This window comes from Arachis hypogaea, chromosome 12, assembly GCF_003086295.3.
Source record: "Arachis hypogaea cultivar Tifrunner chromosome 12, arahy.Tifrunner.gnm2.J5K5, whole genome shotgun sequence".
Taxonomy (NCBI): Eukaryota; Viridiplantae; Streptophyta; class Magnoliopsida; order Fabales; family Fabaceae; genus Arachis; species Arachis hypogaea.
This window is the reverse complement of record NC_092047.1, coordinates 82,538,299-82,556,192: the sequence shown is the minus strand read 5'-3', so window position 1 is coordinate 82,556,192 and position 17,894 is coordinate 82,538,299. Positions and strand designations below refer to the sequence as shown.

The 17,894-nt window shown below is 32.9% G+C and overlaps 2 protein-coding genes across 2 annotated transcripts; both read right to left on the bottom strand.

Annotated features, from left to right (window-relative positions):
- Positions 1-6,060: 6,060 nt before the first annotated feature.
- LOC112730169 (uncharacterized) lies at positions 6,061-6,963 on the bottom strand. The gene is made up of 2 exons (XM_025780269.1): positions 6,894-6,963; positions 6,061-6,782 (listed from the first exon to the last, which is right to left on the bottom strand). Exons 1-2 carry the CDS (start codon positions 6,961-6,963, stop codon positions 6,061-6,063), a joined length of 792 nt encoding a protein of 263 aa, XP_025636054.1.
- A 2,436-nt stretch (positions 6,964-9,399) lies between these two features.
- On the bottom strand, positions 9,400-13,761 carry LOC112727583 (pentatricopeptide repeat-containing protein At1g80270, mitochondrial). Its single transcript, XM_025777385.3, has 4 exons — positions 13,478-13,761; positions 13,122-13,213; positions 11,728-12,277; positions 9,400-11,014 (listed from the first exon to the last, which is right to left on the bottom strand). Exons 2-4 carry the CDS (start codon positions 13,160-13,162, stop codon positions 9,773-9,775), a joined length of 1,833 nt encoding a protein of 610 aa, XP_025633170.1. The 5' UTR covers positions 13,163-13,213; positions 13,478-13,761; the 3' UTR covers positions 9,400-9,772.
- Positions 13,762-17,894: the final 4,133 nt, after the last annotated feature.

The following is a 17,894-nucleotide window of genomic DNA, read 5'->3' as shown; positions in this document are numbered from 1 at the left end:
TTTAATATAATTTTTATATTCACGAATTACTTCTCTCTAAAAATTATACACGGTAAAATATAATCATTTAAAATACATTATTGTCGTTCCAATAATATGATTGCTATTATTCAGATGCTCATAATAATAGTGGTCTAATTAATATATAATAGAATTTTACATTTCATATATTTTTTAATATTCTACAATTCTTTTAAACGTTTTATTTAATACACAAAAAAAGGTTCAAATATTTTTAATAAATATATATAACATTGTAAAAAATAAATGATAATTTCTTCATTTAATAAATCTATTATACGGTTACACTTGAATCATTTTTTAAATGGTAACTTTTTACAAGAACTCAAACTGCCTATCATGTATTTGTATTTTACGGTCACTATCTATTTTTTTTAGTTCAGAGTTTGGATAATTATGATATTAATAGGTATTCTACGTATTCTATTACTTCCAATCAATTTAATTTTGTATGATTTGTTTCTTATAAAGTAACCTCTCAATTACCACAAATACTGTACAAACTTAATTCAATGAACAATTTTATAATTTTATTAATGTGTTCTTTTTACATACTATCAGAAATTCATGGAAATAGGTCTGATCAAAATAGAAAAAAATATAACTGGTTAGTATTCTATTTTTTTTATATATTTAGTATTGTGACATAATTTTAATAGGTAAATAAATTTATAAAAATATTATTATTTTATCCTTATATGTTAACATATTAATGTATTCATAGTAAACATTAAGTGTGAGCATAATTGATGTTAAAAAATTTATTTATTTAAGATCATTATTACAAGAACCAATTATAAAAAAAGAGTGCCAATGCCTAACAAAAAATATTAAAATCTATACACAAAAAATTTTATAAAAACCAATATAATACTTAAAATATTTATTTTTCAATTAAAATTAAAAATATGTAAACTTTAGTGAAAATGAAAAAATAGTTAATTTAAAAAATTTTATATTTTATTGAATCATTTTATTATAATTCACACAAATATGATAAAATAAAATAATTAAATAAAATGTTAAAATAAACAAAGGAATATATAAATGTATAAAAATTATAAAAAAAATTTCAAAGAATATTAAAAAAATATATAAATACTTGATGATAATTATCATATTAATTAATTTATTTATATTAAATAATTATCATATTAATTTATTTATTTATCATAGTTATTTATATTTTTATATTAATTATCATATTAATTTTTATATTAATTATTTATAGAATATTAATTTTTGATTATAATCTTTATAAAAATCTTTATGGTGTATTACTAGAAATATAGTTTTTAAAGAAATATTGTTACCTTCACCACAGATAATTTATGTTCTTAGTAAATCTGTGTGTAGTTACTTCTTGATACAATTCAGTCTTCATATAATTTTAATTTTTAAATCTTTTTCATTGATATAGATATTTTTGTTTATAAACTTCAATTTATTGACGACTAACGACTTATATTTTTTTAATAGACAATTTAATTTCAAAAGAGCTCATCAATATATGTCAGGAGATAAAGACAACGAACTTGAACATTTTTTTTGTGCAACAGGTATGTACTAATTATCATTAATTGAGACATACTAGATATAGTAGAAATATATTAACAAATATAAATTACAGGAAGTAGGATTCCAAAGTCTCTGGAGTGCATGGAAAGATGAGCAAACAATTGCATCAATCGAAGCAATAGACAATAAAATAATTTTTTAAATTAATTACTGTGAAAATTGCATTAAATATACATACTTTTATTTTTATGTCAGTAATCATAATCATATGTTATCTAATAGGTTCATTTCCTTCAAATTTATTCTATTGGTTGGGGAGGAACGGTTAAAACAGACAAGACCCAATTCTGAAAGATGATAAAAAAGGAAATACTGTTCCAACAACATACAAGGTAATGCAATTATCGTAATCAGAATATTATTGATATACCTATTATCTATCTTCCTTTTGTATTCTTCATTTTTCATTAAATAAAAAAAAAAGAGTTTATGCCTAAAATATTAAAAAGTTACTCTGAAATTGGAACGGAGATTATGTTTTCCATATTGAATAAAGTTGCAAAAATAATTTCAAACCAGTGATAATAAATTAAACATTTTTCTTTTTCCAGCAACAAACTCACAGAAGCGGAACCCACTCATGTTAGTAAAGAAGAACATTGCAGGTACCTTTCATTAGATTAAGAAATCGCACAAAATAGAGGTAATATCGGATAATTATAGATTTGAATGCTCTAGAGAGGGTTTAATAGCTTCTTTTGTTGTGCATGTGTAAGAAATCTAATCTCAAACAAGAAATTTCAATTTTACAGGTTTTATTTTTTTTATTGTTAAATTGTCGTTCAAATATAATGAAATTTGTATTGGCATATGGTATATTTTATTAATTTCTAAATTTTGTAGTTCTTCAAGGCTCAAGAATTTGTTGATAAGGAGATGTATGAGGAATTGCTAAAAATTTTTACTCGGTACAAATTCAGAAATTACTTTAGGTTTATCTTAACGTTTTTACTTATAGTTTGATCTATAATCACAAAAAAAAAAGACATAATTATTTTTCTTCTTTACACTTTTTGTAGGCACAATAAAGATTCTTTAAATATAGATTCGTACTTTGCCTTACCACTTAAAAAAAGGTCCCTAAACAAAGAAAAAAATATGACTTTTAAATATGGCTCATTTTTTGTAAACAATCGTATTTTTCTATTTATTTTTATGACTTTGGGTTAGATAGAAAAAGATAAAATATTATTATAATAACTATTTTATGGATTATGTTATTTGTCGATAAGTGATGTATGTGTTCATTATAATTAAATCATTTTCATATTATTATTGTTTATAGATAGGTAATATATGATTATTTTAATTTGACTATTTTTATATTATCATTGACTATTCTATATTTTTTTATGTTATTTGAACGTGACAACTTTTTAAATTCATTAAAATAATTAACTTTTTTTGGTGAACAACCAAGAGAAAAAACAAAAGAGCAGAAAAGAAAAAGAAAAGAAATCAGGTTCTTAACAGCAAGAGAGGACAAACCATCTCTAGCGGCTGGTGCCAAAGGTGAACCTCATCAGCTCCGCTACCTCCAGATCCCATCTTTGTCAACCGATCTGCCACGACATTAGCTTCTCTCGGGATAAGCTCAAAACGAATATCCCAATCCCTTCTTAACTTCAAGTCAAAGATCAGTTGTATCACTTCTTTTTCAAGATGCCAGAGTGGAACTTGCCAACTAGTCACTAGCTCAAAAGCTGATGCGCAATCTGTCTCACAGACAACAAGCTTAAGACCCGCCTCCCAAGCCCAAGCCAAACCTTTCCATATACTCCACAACTCCATCTTGATGACACTAGATCCAAAGGAATTTTCTGAGCATCCCATTACCCATTGACTGGAGCTATCGCGAATTACCCATCCAAAACCAGCACAATCCCAAGTTCACACTCCCATCACAATTTAACTTCCAAGCACCAGGTTCTAGCGGAGACCAAGACAGAGATTTTAATTCCTGGATGCAACACACTCGATTCTGAGTTGTATATTCAAAATTTACCATGCACCTGCGAGCCTTGTATGCAATTGACCCAGCAGATCCAAAAATTTCCTGAAAATTACCCATATTTCTGTCTTGCCAAATTGACCATATTATAGCTGCAAATTTGGAACAACCTTCATTGAGGAGGCCATGCTTGAACCAATCATGCACCTCGTGAGAGCCAAAGAAATACACATCAGAAAAACCTAGAGAAACCCAAACTGATCGCACCACTTCACAATCCCGAAAACAACGAAGAATTGTCTCCAGAAGTTGATTGCAACGTGTACATAAGGATGAGGAGAGAGATGTCGCCGAAAACGCAGATATTGAGTTGGTACAGCATCATGAAGGCAAAGCCACACTAGGAGCCTCAACTTTTCAGGGACCCGCGCCTTCCAAAGCCAAAGCCAATTGATATTCCTATCCCAATTCAACTTATTCTGAATTAACCATAAATATCCTTGTTTAGCAGAGTAAAGAGTGTGCTCCCAACTCCAACCCAAATCACGACCAGAAGCCGAAATATGTACTAAACTAAGAATGTCTTCCCTTAAGTTCATAGGAATAAAAGAGTAAATCCTCTCCAAATGCCAAACTCCATCACGGTAAACATCTTCAATGGTCAAAGCAGCCTCACAAATATCAAGAAATTCAACCCTCGCTCCTACTGGCCCAGAGTGCAACCAAGAGTCAAACCAGAAATTCTTAGAAAGAGCTCCCACTTCCCAAACAAATCCTTCTTTTAATACGGAAGCTGTGTGCACAATAGACTTCCATATATACGATGAAGAACCCATTGCTTTAACTGCAAATAGTTTTCTATTCTGGAGGTATTTTTGAAGCATAATCTTGACCCACAGTTTCTCTTGATTCATCAAAATTTGCCAAACTAGCTTTCCTAATAAAGAAAAATTAACCAACCGCGACTCCTGCAAAGCAAGACCTCCAAACTTTTTCGGAGTCGTCAAAACTCTCCAAGATGCTAAATGAAGACCACGGTGATTATGACTACCACACCAAATGAAACTTCTAGTAAACTTATCAATGTTAGAGCACACACCTGATGGAAAAAGGCTTACTTGCATCCTATAAATAGGTATAGAAGATAAAATTGATTTAGCAAGGCAAATCCGACCAGCTTTATTAAGGAAGCGACCTTTCCAAGATGCTAGCCTATTAGTAAGCTTATCAACCACATCATTAAAATCAGCTTTAGTAACTCTGCCATGCATAAGGGGGACACCAAGGTATTTTCCCAGAGAATTAGCAAATCGGATAGAAGAAATACCAGTGAAGAGATCCTTGCATTGTCTAGAAACATTCATAGAACAGATAGCACGAGATTTGTCAAAATTCACCTTCATACCAGATGCTCTGCAAAAGGTGGCCATAGTGTCCAAAACATGAAGCACTTGAGATTTCTTCGCTTTGCAAAAAAGGATAAGGTCGTCTGCAAAAAGGAGATGGGAGATTACAGGACCTCCCCTAGACACAGTCACTGGTTTCCATCTACCAACCTCCACTTGCCTAGCAATGAGGCAACTCAACCTCTCCATACAAATAACAAATAAATAAGGAGACATCGGGTCTCCTTACCTCAAACCCCTCTTTGGCTGAAAACCATCCAACCGGTTACCATTCCACATTAGAGAAAAGGAGGAAGACTTTACACATTTCATAATAAGAGAAACAATAGTACCTGGAAAGTCAAACATTAGGAGAGATTGCTCCAAAAGCTCCCAGCTCACCCTGTCATAAGCCTTTTCTAGGTCAATTTTAAAAGCAAGAACACCTCTCTTTGATTTGGTTTTCTTCATAAAATGGAGAACTTTCTGGGCTACAATGATATTGTCTGGGGCACCCCTTCCAGGAATAAACCCTCCCTGCAGAGGACCAATGATATCTTGTAGAAAAGGTCGTAACCTCTCCACAACCACCTTAGTTATAATCTTGTAGATGACATTACAAAGGCTGATATGACGAAACTCTTTCATGCGAGACGGGTTATCAACTTTAGGAATCAGCACCACCAAAGTGTCAAACAGAGCACTATCCAGATCAAACCCAGCGAAAGCCTTCTTAACAAGTTCCCATACCTCTGTACCAACCACTTCCCAATATTCCTTGAAGAAAAAAGCCTGAAAACCATCGGCACCTAGGGCCTTAAAAGAGTTCATGCCCATAACCACCTTCCTAACCTCTTCTTTAGAAACATTTCTTGTGAGACTTTCAATAGCCTCACGAGATAAAGAAGGTAATTCCTGATCCCCCATCACATCAAGTTCTACCTGTTCCACATTACAAAAAAGATCTCTATAAAATCCAATTGCACATTCTTCGAGTTCTTGCGGATCAGTACTCCATCTTCCATCCTCCAAAAACAACCCCTGAACCTTGTTACGCTTCCTCTGCATAATGGTTTGCATATAAAAGAACTTAGTATTTCTATCTCCAAATCTGACCCAGTGCTCTCAGAATTTTTTATACCAAAACAACTCCTCTTGCATAAACAGATTACTATATTCAGCCTGTAACTCCCTTTCTTCCTGTATGAGGGATAAAGCATCAACTCTCTTCATTCGCTGTTGGATACTGGCCACACGCCTCTCCAATTCCCTCTTTCTTTTAAAAATATTCCCAAAGACATCTCGGTTAAAGGCCAAAGTATCATCTCTGACCTGAGAAAGGCAACGAATAGGATTGGGTCTACCCTTGTCCCAAGCACCCCTGACCACCGACAAAAAACTTGGCTGATAAGACCAAGCTACTTGAAAACGGAAAGGTTTTACCCCGACTCTTCTATCATTACCTTGACATCGTATCATAATGGGACAGTGGTCAGAATGCATCCTCGCCAAATTCTCCACATAGCTTTCTGGAAAACGAAAACACCAAGCATCAGTAGCCACAGCCCTATCCAGCCTCTTCGAGATGAACCGATTACCCTGCATATGTCTGAACCAAGTGTACAAAGATCCATGGGCTCCCAAATCAATCAAACCACACTCATCTAGGAGAGCTCCAAACCGCTCTGCCCTTCGAGAGACAAAGTTCCCACCTTTAACCTCAGATGAAAGAAGGATCTCATTAAAATCCCCAATAGCTAATAAAGGACCTGAATAATTTCTAGAAAAATCTGTCAAAACCCTCCAAGCTTCTTCCCTTTTGCTAGGAACGGGACTTGCATAAATTGCTGCACAGACCCAAGAAAAACCGTCATTCAAAAACTCAACACACACCACTTGCGAACTCGCTGCCACGACATTGCAAGATACTCCGGGCCATGCAGAGAGCACCCAAATACCTCCACTATGCCCCTGAGCTTCTTCAATATGAATAGGAGTATAACCTAATCTGTTCCAAAAGACAGCCATCTTTTGGAAAGCACAATGACTCTCTAAAATGATAAAAACGTATGGATGAAAATTCTTTACCAATTGTTTCAGATGCACCCGAGCCAGCTTATTTCCAGCTCCTCTCACATTCCAAGCTATAAAAAAAGCGCGTGCCTGTTAAGCCGCTAGTATTATTAATTATTAACAAAAAAAAATTATCTAAAATGTTTTCCACAATTAAAAAGTCATCAAAAATATTTTTAAAAAATTTACTTTTACTTTTAATAATAAAATATTAAAATATTATTACAATCTATTTTTTATATTTTTACATATTTATAACAATATATAATGACAAAACATGTTTTGGTGTCCAATTTTTTTTTTTCAATTTTGCTCTTTCTAATAATCTACCCCACTATATGTCAGTTATTCTAAGTTCAAAAATTTCCACTACTTCATCTTCTCTCTTATCACGTACATTCACGTTCTCTCTTATCTCATTAATTCACATTCACGGAAACCCTATCATTATCTCTTACCTCTCTTACTATCTATCATCTCATATTACTGTTACTAAATAATCAAAAAAAAACTTTTTTTTATCCATCTTCTCTTGCATCCTTCTCATTTCACTTAAATATAACGTAAAACCTAATATAATTTGCCTGAAAAAAGTTAAGTAATTTTTTTTATCTTATAATCATTTTATATTTTGAGATTCAAAATTTTGTATTTTTATTTTTATTCAAAGTTTATTTTTATGTTTTATTTTAGTTTTATTAATAAAAAAAGTATTAATATCAATTTTAATATTTAACCTTTAGGATAAATAAAAAAGATGAGACTTTTTTTTATAAATTAGATGATAAAAAAACTATTTATTATAAACAAATTTAAGTCTATTTTTTGACTATAGAAATATATATAATTCACTCTTTGATTTAATCAAAATAAATATATGTTTATTTAATTTTTTAAATTTTACATCAATTATTAAAATCATGATGATATAATAGATGTACTCCAATAAAAAAAATGAAAATAATTTCATAACTATTTTTTTTGTTGGAACGAAACATAACTCAATAACTATAAAGTCTAATATAAACAACTATAGATAAGTAAAATAAGTAATAAAAAACGGACATAAAATTTAACTTTTTTGTTATTTAGTACAAAAATAAAAATATAAAAATATTTTTTTAAACTCAATAAAAAAACGACTGAACAGGCACAGACACAGTGTCTGTTAAGCCGCTAGTATATATAATGCTCATATATCACAAAATCTACAATGGCATAAATTTTTTGGACAATTGAATTTTTGTCAAGGGTTTGGAATGTTTTCCCTTCCTTACCCAAGAGTTAAGCGTGTTTCATAGTAAAGGAGGAAAGAAATGGCTAAAGCCGTTAAATTTAGGTGAGTTCGGTAGGATCTTGCCCAGTTTGAGTCCTATTCAATTAATTTGATCTGTTTAGCTTAATTTTAAGTCAAAATCAATAAAATTAGTGTCAAAATTCATATTTTAATTATTTTTATCCTTTTAATTCATTAAAATTAATTTTTAAATTTTTAAATAAAAATTAATTTATTGACTAACTACTTATTAATTATTCGGAGTTTACAAGAAGACCACGCCAGAGTGAAAACTGCCTCCATTTTTCCTTCTTCTTCTTCTCTTCTCTTTCCCATTCTTCTTCTCCCCCCTCTTCCCTTCCCCATTCTTTCTCCTTCTCGTCCATTTTCTTTCTTTTTTTTTATTTTATAATATTTTTTAGTTAGAGGTAATTTGGTAATAAAATTTAAAATTTTGGTAAAAAAGACTATTTTAAAACCAAGTTAAATCTTAGGGACGATTTTGTAGCAAAAAAATGTTGGAAATGAAAACAATTTTCAGTCTATACCTTAAAAACCAAAATCGTACTTAACCCTAAAAAAAATATCTAAAATATTTTCCACAATTAAAAAGTAATCAAAAATATTTTTAAAAAATTTACTTTTACTTTTAAATAATAAAATACTAAAATATTATTACAATCTTTTTTTTATATATATTTTTACATATATGTAATGCCCATATATCACAAAATCTACGACATAAATTCTATGAAGCACAGACACTTCGCTGAGTTGTCGTGTCCAAGCGACACTCGTCTGACACACATATCTGCTTTGTCCAACCGTGTTTTAATAAAAAATAAAATTTTTTTCTTCGGATATATTTAGACACACCTAAATACTATCACGTGTCAACGCGTCCAATTTTATTCTTAATATATATTCTTGAAATAAATTTAAAAATAATATATATTATTATTTATGAAAACAAAATATTTTAAATACTTTATATAATTAAAAAATATTAAAAATAATTAAAAGAATTATTTATTTTAATATTAATAAAATTATATTTTTCATATATGTTGTGTTCCGTGTGTTGCCTACATATCCCGTATGGTTGCACCATAGCATAAATTTATGGTGTTTTCGTATATCTTGGTCCCGTATCCGTGCATACAAATTAGAAATAGAATAAATTAGATACATCAGCATCAGATATAACTTCTGAGAAATAGAAACTCCCAACATAGTCCCTAGTCCCTACCCCTCAAATATCCTTCACCAGCTTACAAATTAGTTCCAGAAAACAAATTGACTCGGTATTTTTAATAAGGACCATCTCAAGAACTCCATTTGCATTTGGACTAATGCATATGATAAGATTTTAGCCAACCGTAAATTTGCAAATTCACTTTAAACTCTAGGATCCTCACAACCTGCTATATAACTAAATAATTAGTTTCAAGTTAAAGTGCAGAAACAACCCTCTCATGGCTATTGTCATTAATCAAGTAATGCCAAAACTGCAATTTTCTCAAATGGGTTAATTTGAACTAATTGCTTAGACATAGCTTTGTTTGGAAATATGTTATCGGCTTTCATCCGCTCACTGATTCCATATGCTGGCTGCTTGGCATTTATGTACGCTTGGATTAGAACTTGATACTGAGTGAATCGAGAAATGTAGCCAGCTTTCCTCATTTGGTAGAAAATCTTTTCTGCATTATGAATGTCGCCGCTCTTCGCATACTCTTCCATAATAGCCATGAAAGTATCAAACAATGGCTTGTTTCGGTTCTGCTGGATTGCGGTCTGCAAGAGAGAGTTTGCCTTTTCTACTTCCCCAGCTTGGACATGAAGTTTGACAAGAGCATTGTATGTCAATAGGTTAAGTTTGCAGCCGCTATCTAACATTCGCTTAACAAGATCCTTACCCTTCAATAGCATATTATGATTGAGATAAACCTTCAGGAGTACATTATAGTTACCAGAAGAGAGTTTCCATTTCTTCGACATAATCTCAAAAATTTCCTCTGCTTTATCAATTTTGTTTAATGCTCCCCATGCTTCAACTGCACTCATGCAATCCTCAATTCGAGGGCTAGACTCACAGACCTTCCAAATTCTCTCTACTTCGTCAGCCTTTCCCAACTTTGCATAAAGGCAGAGCAAAGTAGGGCAAACCCATTGTTTCTTTTTCACGTTTTCACCTTCCATCTCCTTCAATATAGCTTCGGCTCTTTCATTAAGCCCAGCAGAGATGTAATGTCTAGCCAAGGCTGCTTGTGTTTGCAAGTCTGGTTCAATGCCTTCAGTCTTCATTGTCTCCACAATTTCCTCCATCCCAGCAATATCATTGGACCCTTTTGTGTCTATCAAAATTTTATAGGTAAGCGTAGAAGGTTTGACATTCTCATTTTCCATCAACAATAACACATCTGCTATCTTCTTCTTGTCAACCCTCTTATACAAAAGAAGCATTTGGTTACAAGCAAATGCTGTCCGAGGTAAATCCAAGTCCTTCATTCTATTGAATGTTGCCTCAGCCTTATTCAACTTGTTCTGACTAACATAGTTAGCAAGTAAAGTTCGGTATAACAACTCCCTTCTGAATGACTTTGGAACACTGTCAATAAATTTCTCTGCCATTGGCATACCACGTAATTTAGCAATCAAATCAAGTCGAGAAGCATAATCCTGCTCTAAGAATTCAAGCTTCTTGTTTAACTCTAGCCACTCGAAGAGCTACAATACCAACAAGAAAAGTACAACAGATTCACACAATTAAAATAAGATCACATCATAAACCAGAAGCTCAAACAAGGCAAAACATGTCAATCAGCAACAAAAGGAAATATATTGTCCTCTTTTCTTTACATGGGAAAAATATAGTCCTTAAACACAAAAAAAATACATATATATTTTCTTCTTTTGAGATGATAAAGATTTCATAGAATAATGAAAATTTCATAAAACACAATTATTAAAATCAATGAGGAAAAAGATATCCAAATATATGCCCCCACAAATTATACCAGTGAATATGGTAAAAAAGACAAAAGAGCAACAATATAATCCCTCTTACAGAGAAGCCATAAAGGTTGAAAGAGCACTAGATGACCATTAAGGTCAGTCCAAAATTCAATCTCCTGGTTGTTCAAACTTAATCTAGCAAACTAAATTAAATTTACAATATAAGTGAATGGATATTGGCCCCGAGTATCAATCCACTGCAGGAATAGGAAACATTTTCAAGCAGGAAACTGCTAAACGGGAGAGATGCTGGGAGAGAGATTTCCGCTATTAATTATATCACAGACAGGCTGGAAAAATTCAAATATCAAACATCCATAAAAGTAAAGCAATGTCTAATACTCTACTTAATCAGCATGAGTTCACAAATAAAATGAATTGGATTAATTGTAAGAGTAGAATACTATTAACTTTGATCAATTTACCTGCAAAGCCCTCCCATACATTTTACGCCTCCGGAGATTAACCAAGGCCAGTGAGATCTCTTGCCTACTAATGTCTTTCCCTTCTTCAATCCACTTATCCAAAGCCGAACGAACAGACAATCCTGGAGCTTTAATAATTGCCGTGAATATTTTTGACAGATGCTTACTACGCAGTGACTTTTTCTCTATTGGATCAATCTCAGTGTCAGATAACTCCATCTCGTCGTGTGATTTGTTAACATTCTCGTCATCATCGCCTAAGTCAGTCTCAACTTCGTCATTAATCCCTCGTGTCTGCAGCTCATAAGACAGCGCTTCATCCAAATCATCGTCATTGTTCATACTATTTGCATCAGCTTGTGACGAAAGTTCACGTCTGCTCATAATAAATTTGGGGGAAGAATGACCTGCATGATAACATGTCATTGTTGACAGAACTTTGCTGCATGTTATTTGAAAATATCCACTGATACCAGCCCCATCTTCCACAGCAGCTGGCATTAGCTTGATACAAGAAGCAGTAGATGCTCCTAGACTAAATCCTTGGCTCCTGCAAACAGTGCACATTAAAAAGTGACTGCAAACTCTTATAGGGACTAGAGCATGACCAAAGGCAAAATGTGAAACTAAAATAAACCAACACAACCTTTCTAGGTAATAAATGATAATTCAATGTTTTGTTGCTGGTTCAAGCAACAGAATCATGCACCATGTTATGTAAGAAACCAAGTCTTCATGTTATAGACAATCTACAAATATATAAATTCATCCCCTAAAATACTAGCCTAATGGAAACTACAACCCCCAATATATGAATAAAATTGCACACATTGCAACCCGGTTTAACATTAATTCTTTCTTGCACCCCCTTAGTTTACATTAAAATTAATTTTTACTTCAACTTAAATAACATAAATTGTCAATATTATGTCACCCATTGTTTCTTCCTCCTACAGTCACATAACAAGCTGTCAAGTTCTCAACTCTACAGCTTGCTCAAAAAGAGGAAGAGGCAAATCAAAAACAAAATCCAAGTCCTACCCACCGGGTAGCATCGACAATAGTAGTCAAACATCATCATAGTACCATATCATAGATTATTCATGTTCGAACCATACATTTCTAAATCTGTTAATATATAAAATTAGCATCAAATTAAACAAAGTTACAAGGTCTAGTTGCATGAAATGTATTACAGCACTAAACATGTAAACTTCTGCTACGAATTTAAGAGGCACTCATTTTGCAATAAAAAGGAAAATTAAGAAACAAAACCTAGATTCAAAGCTCAACATTTAGTTACGAAAAAAGATGGGCAAATACTTCAATTTTTCCATCGAGAGTAGAGATTAATGGGAAGGGCAACGAGGGAGAAGTTAAAGAGTGTTATTTACCTGAGACTAAGACGAACGGAAGCTCGACGAAGAGCCCACATGGTTGACGAGTGGAGATTGAGAAAGGTGCAAAGTTCTTGAAAGCTTAAACCCTAGCAAGTAGCAACAACTAGAAATGTAAAACCCTTCAAAATACTATTTAAAAAAAAATAGTATAACTGATCATCTAACCCAATTAGCTAAACATATTCCCAGTTACGTCACAGAACCTATTGTCTAATCAGTAAAACTAATCATTAATTTATCTAATTAGCATCAACTTAACATAAACAAATCTAAACCTAAATTAAAACTGAAAAAACTAAGCATAAAAAATTAATAAATAATTACTGAAAAAATAAAAAATAAAAACTCACCTACAGAAGCAGAAGCAGAGTAAGCGACGGAGCAGCTTCGGAGCTTCAGCCTGAAACGGAGGGGAAGCACGAGCACGACCTGCAGCGGAGCGGAGAGAGACGACGCAATCGGAGGATGCACAGCGGTGAGTGAGGTAGGGAGGAGGGAAGTCCGTGCGTAATGAGTGAGTGATGAGTGAGTGAGGTTTTTTATGGTGTGGGGGCGCCGAGGTTATGGGGGTAGGAAATTAGGGTTTTCATCCCTTTTTTTTATTTTTTTTGACAGGATGAATACTTCTCCTGATAATTTATTTTAGGATTTCGAGGCTTTTGGGGGAAAAAAAAATTTTCGTTTAATTTTGTGGGATTGATTAGTTTTTTTTTTTGTCAATAATCTCTCTTCAGAACATATTTATATGATACGTTAATTATTAATTAATTATTCTCCAGGTACAAGCATTTTTCCTATACAAATTCATACAAATCAATATATCCTAATTCACCTCACTCGCGCCTCTTCTAGCACGTATATTTCACGCGCCTCTTAATTTGACAGATTTTTCAATTAACGTGCGAATATATAACTTCTTTTTTCGAAAGAATTTCGTTTTCTTTTTCGAATTTCGTCTGCAGTTTTGTGCTTTCTCTCTGCGTTCTCTTTTGTCGTTTTCGTGCGTTTCTCTATACGTTCTCTTTCGGCGTTTTCGTGCGTTTCTCTTTGCGCTCTCTTTCTACGTTTTTCTCGATTTCCTTTATTTTCTACGTTCATTTTTGAAATCAAGCTCTGAAAATCGTTTTGAAGATAATGAATGATTCAAGTTTAGATTGTCAACTGAACCAGAGCGAAGTGAATTTTTGTTTTGAATCCAATGAAGTGTCTGAGGTGTGGTTCAATTCCAGTTAATGTTTTTGTTAGTAGTTTATGATTGTGGAGGTGAATAATATTGTGAACCTTGCTTGTGAAAATTGCTGTTCATTGTTGATTCTTTGAATTGCATGTAATGTAGTAGTTCTGATGAATCTGTTGCATTTTATATCATACTTTCAGTGTAAATCAGAAATATTTGGGTGTATTGTGGGAAAATTTCGTTGTATCTACAAGTTCTAACTTTTTCAATTGACCGAGGGTGAATTGCATTATTGTTTTAGTTAAATTGTTTTAGTTTCTGTTTGATGATGAGTTATGAATATGATTTTTGTTATTTTTTATGATGATTCTATAGTTGTAGTTGCATTCTATAGTTTATGCTAGCTTTAATATGGTGAATTGATGACTATTTTAGGTATATTTTGTAGTTTTTCTGCGATGTTGATGAGCAGTTTGTTCCCAAGGTTTTTATGACTTTTAACACGCTTGAAGATGCTGCAAAATTCTACAAGGATTATTCGAAAACTGCATATTTTTCTACAAGAATTCAGAGCACAAATAAGAAGAAAAATGAAATTAAGAACCAATTGATTATATGTAGCAGAGAGGAAAAATGAAAATTGAAAATATCTCCGATCGAGAAGACAAACCCCTTAGCAGGATTAAATTATCCCGCAAGAATTTATATACACATATTGAAGGGCATTAGTGTTTGAATCATTTTGAAGGTCGTATTGCATCAATCACATCCCTGCTGTGTAAATCAAGCAGAGATGCTCAAACAGCACAGGGAACTAAGCATGTCCGTACGTCGTACGATAGATAATAACGAGGAAGCTGGAAGCAGACCAAGCAAAACATACCAATCATTTGTCGCAGCAGCCGAGGGTCACCATGAGTTAAATTTTATCAAAAAAGACGTGAGAAATTACATCACGAGAGAAGTGCGGAATTTTTCAAAACTAGAGGATGCAAAACAATTTGGGAAATACTTATTAAAAATAAAAGAGAAGAATCAAAATTTCTTTTTCGAGTTCGAACTCGAGGTTGATCAGTAGATTAAGATTGCTTTTTGGGCGGACGCAAGGAGCAGGGCTGCCTGTAAGTATTTCGAAGATGTTATTTTATTCGATACCACCTCCAATACAAACAAGTAATATGCTATTTTGGTTTATGTTGTTCAGGTAATGTTGTTTTTTAAATATGTAGCAGAGGTGTACATTGCATGTTTTTGGGTGTAGAGAGTTATTATTTGGATGTATTTAACGATTTTATTTCTGTTTCGTCGTATTCAAGTATAATCTAGTTTTTTGTTCTTTTGTTAGGGTGAATCACCACGGTCAGTCAGCACTTATGTGATGCGCTTTGATGAAAAACGAGGATACTCAATCATTTAAATGGTTATTTGAATGTTGTCTTCATTGCATGGGAGGAAATCCTCTGAAAGGGATTCTCATTGATCAATGTGTATCGATGCAAAGGGCCATCGAGGCTTGTATGCTCACAATAATTCACCGTTGGTGTATTTGGCACATCATGAAGAAGATTCCAAGCAAATTAAACAGCTACAAGAGACACCAAGAAATCGAATAAGAGATGAACCATGTTGTTTGGAACTCTCTTACGAAAGAATCATTCGATAGAAATTGGAATGATTTTCTGATGAAGTATGGTCTTGGGGACAATAAGTGGCTTTTCAGGTAATGTTATTTTTTAAAATTCTGCAGCAGAGCTGTAAATTGCATGTGTTTGGGTGTATGCTAGTTCTAATTTAGGTGTTTTTGCAGAGCTTTACAAAGACCATCATTTATGGATTCCAGTTTATCTCGAGCACCACTTCTGGGCCAGGATTAGAAGCACACAAAGGAGCGAGAACGTGCATGCTTTTTTTAACAAGTTCATTACACGAAACAGCTCATTTATCCAATTTGTCAAACAATACGATAATTGCCTAGGAAGCAAAGAGCAAAGAGAGAGAGAATTGGATGCTGCAAATTTCACACCGTCATACAGTATGCAACAAAATTCTCAATAGAAACTCAGTTTCAACACATGTATACTCACGAGAAGTTCAGAAAAGTTCAAGCACAATTCAGAGAAAAGGTGAATTGCATCACAAGATCAAAGCACTCCGCTCTAGGCTATACGGTATACGAAGTTGTAGAACAAGTTTTCAACTCAACATTCAACAAGTTTGCGGCCCAAGTAAAATGTTAGTGCTTATTATTCAAGTCGAGAGGGATATTGTGTCGTCATGCCCTAAGCGTGTTAAGCTTTGAACGAGTAAATAAAGTGTCACCGAGATATATATTGGAACGATAGAGCAAGAACGTAAAGAGAAGACACACACATATCATGAGCAGCCATGACGAGCCACAGTTGGAGCCAAAAAGCAAGAGATTTGACGAATCGGTGTTTCATTCGCAAAATATATACGAATTTGAATCAGAATCTGAGGAGCTAATTACAATTCTGCACCGCGCCTACAATAATGTCATAGTTGAGATGCAAGAACTGAAAGCCAAAAGCAAGGGGGGCATGTTTGTTATCTCATGAAGATGTTAACTTGGAAGCCATTAATGAGCTTCAAAGCCCTCCACGGGTGAGAACAAGAGGATGTCCCAAAAATAAACTAGGTTCAAAGATGAAAAAACAGATTGCAAATGCTTCAAAGAAAAAGAAAACAAAAGCTCTAAGTGAGGTAAAAGTGATGTTCTTTAAATAGGGGCCAATTGAGTTTAATTTTGTTAAAATTTTTGGTAATATGTGAGTTTATTTTTTCACAGTTGAACCTTTTTTATGGCAGATCAATGGTGCAATCAAATTCCAGCCAATATCATGGACATGTTATGAATTATCAGTTAAGAAATTCAGTAGCACATGTTAGGTTTTGGGGTGTAGATTGACACTATTTCGATGTACCAAATGAACATTTTTTGATGTATTCTGAATGCTCTTGTTTTTGACATTTCTTTTTATATTTTGAGCTGCTGTTGTTTGTGTTGGAAATTAGTGTCTTAAACTATCTGAAGAGATTTGTTTGTTTTAAATTTACAATACATATACAATTCAATTCCTAAAGAGGGTAATAATTCAAATTTCTGAATTCTCATAACTCTTGGTTAGATTTTCCATGGAAATATGTAAGCACGCAATTTGGGTGTATTCCGGTAAGTTTTGAGTGTATTATAAAAGGAATTTGACGTATTAATATATTTGATCTTGTTTTTCTTGATTTTTTTTGAATCTGTAATTGACAGCTTTTGAATATAGCACAGACAACTTCATAGAAGTTTATTTATACAAACAAAATTTATAATAAGATTGGATTAAATATTCACAAACTATATAAAAAGTATTCAAACTATTCACAAACTACACAACATTTAAACTAATCACTGTCAATATCATCTGAATCTAATTGACAATATGGACTCAACAATGCTGCAGACGATATGGACAATCTGATTGCTTCACTTTCTCGAATGGCTATATCTCTTTTCTTGATTCATTTCATCAAACAGAATCTGCGAAGCGTATTCAACTCTGAAATGGTCCACCTCCGCCTAC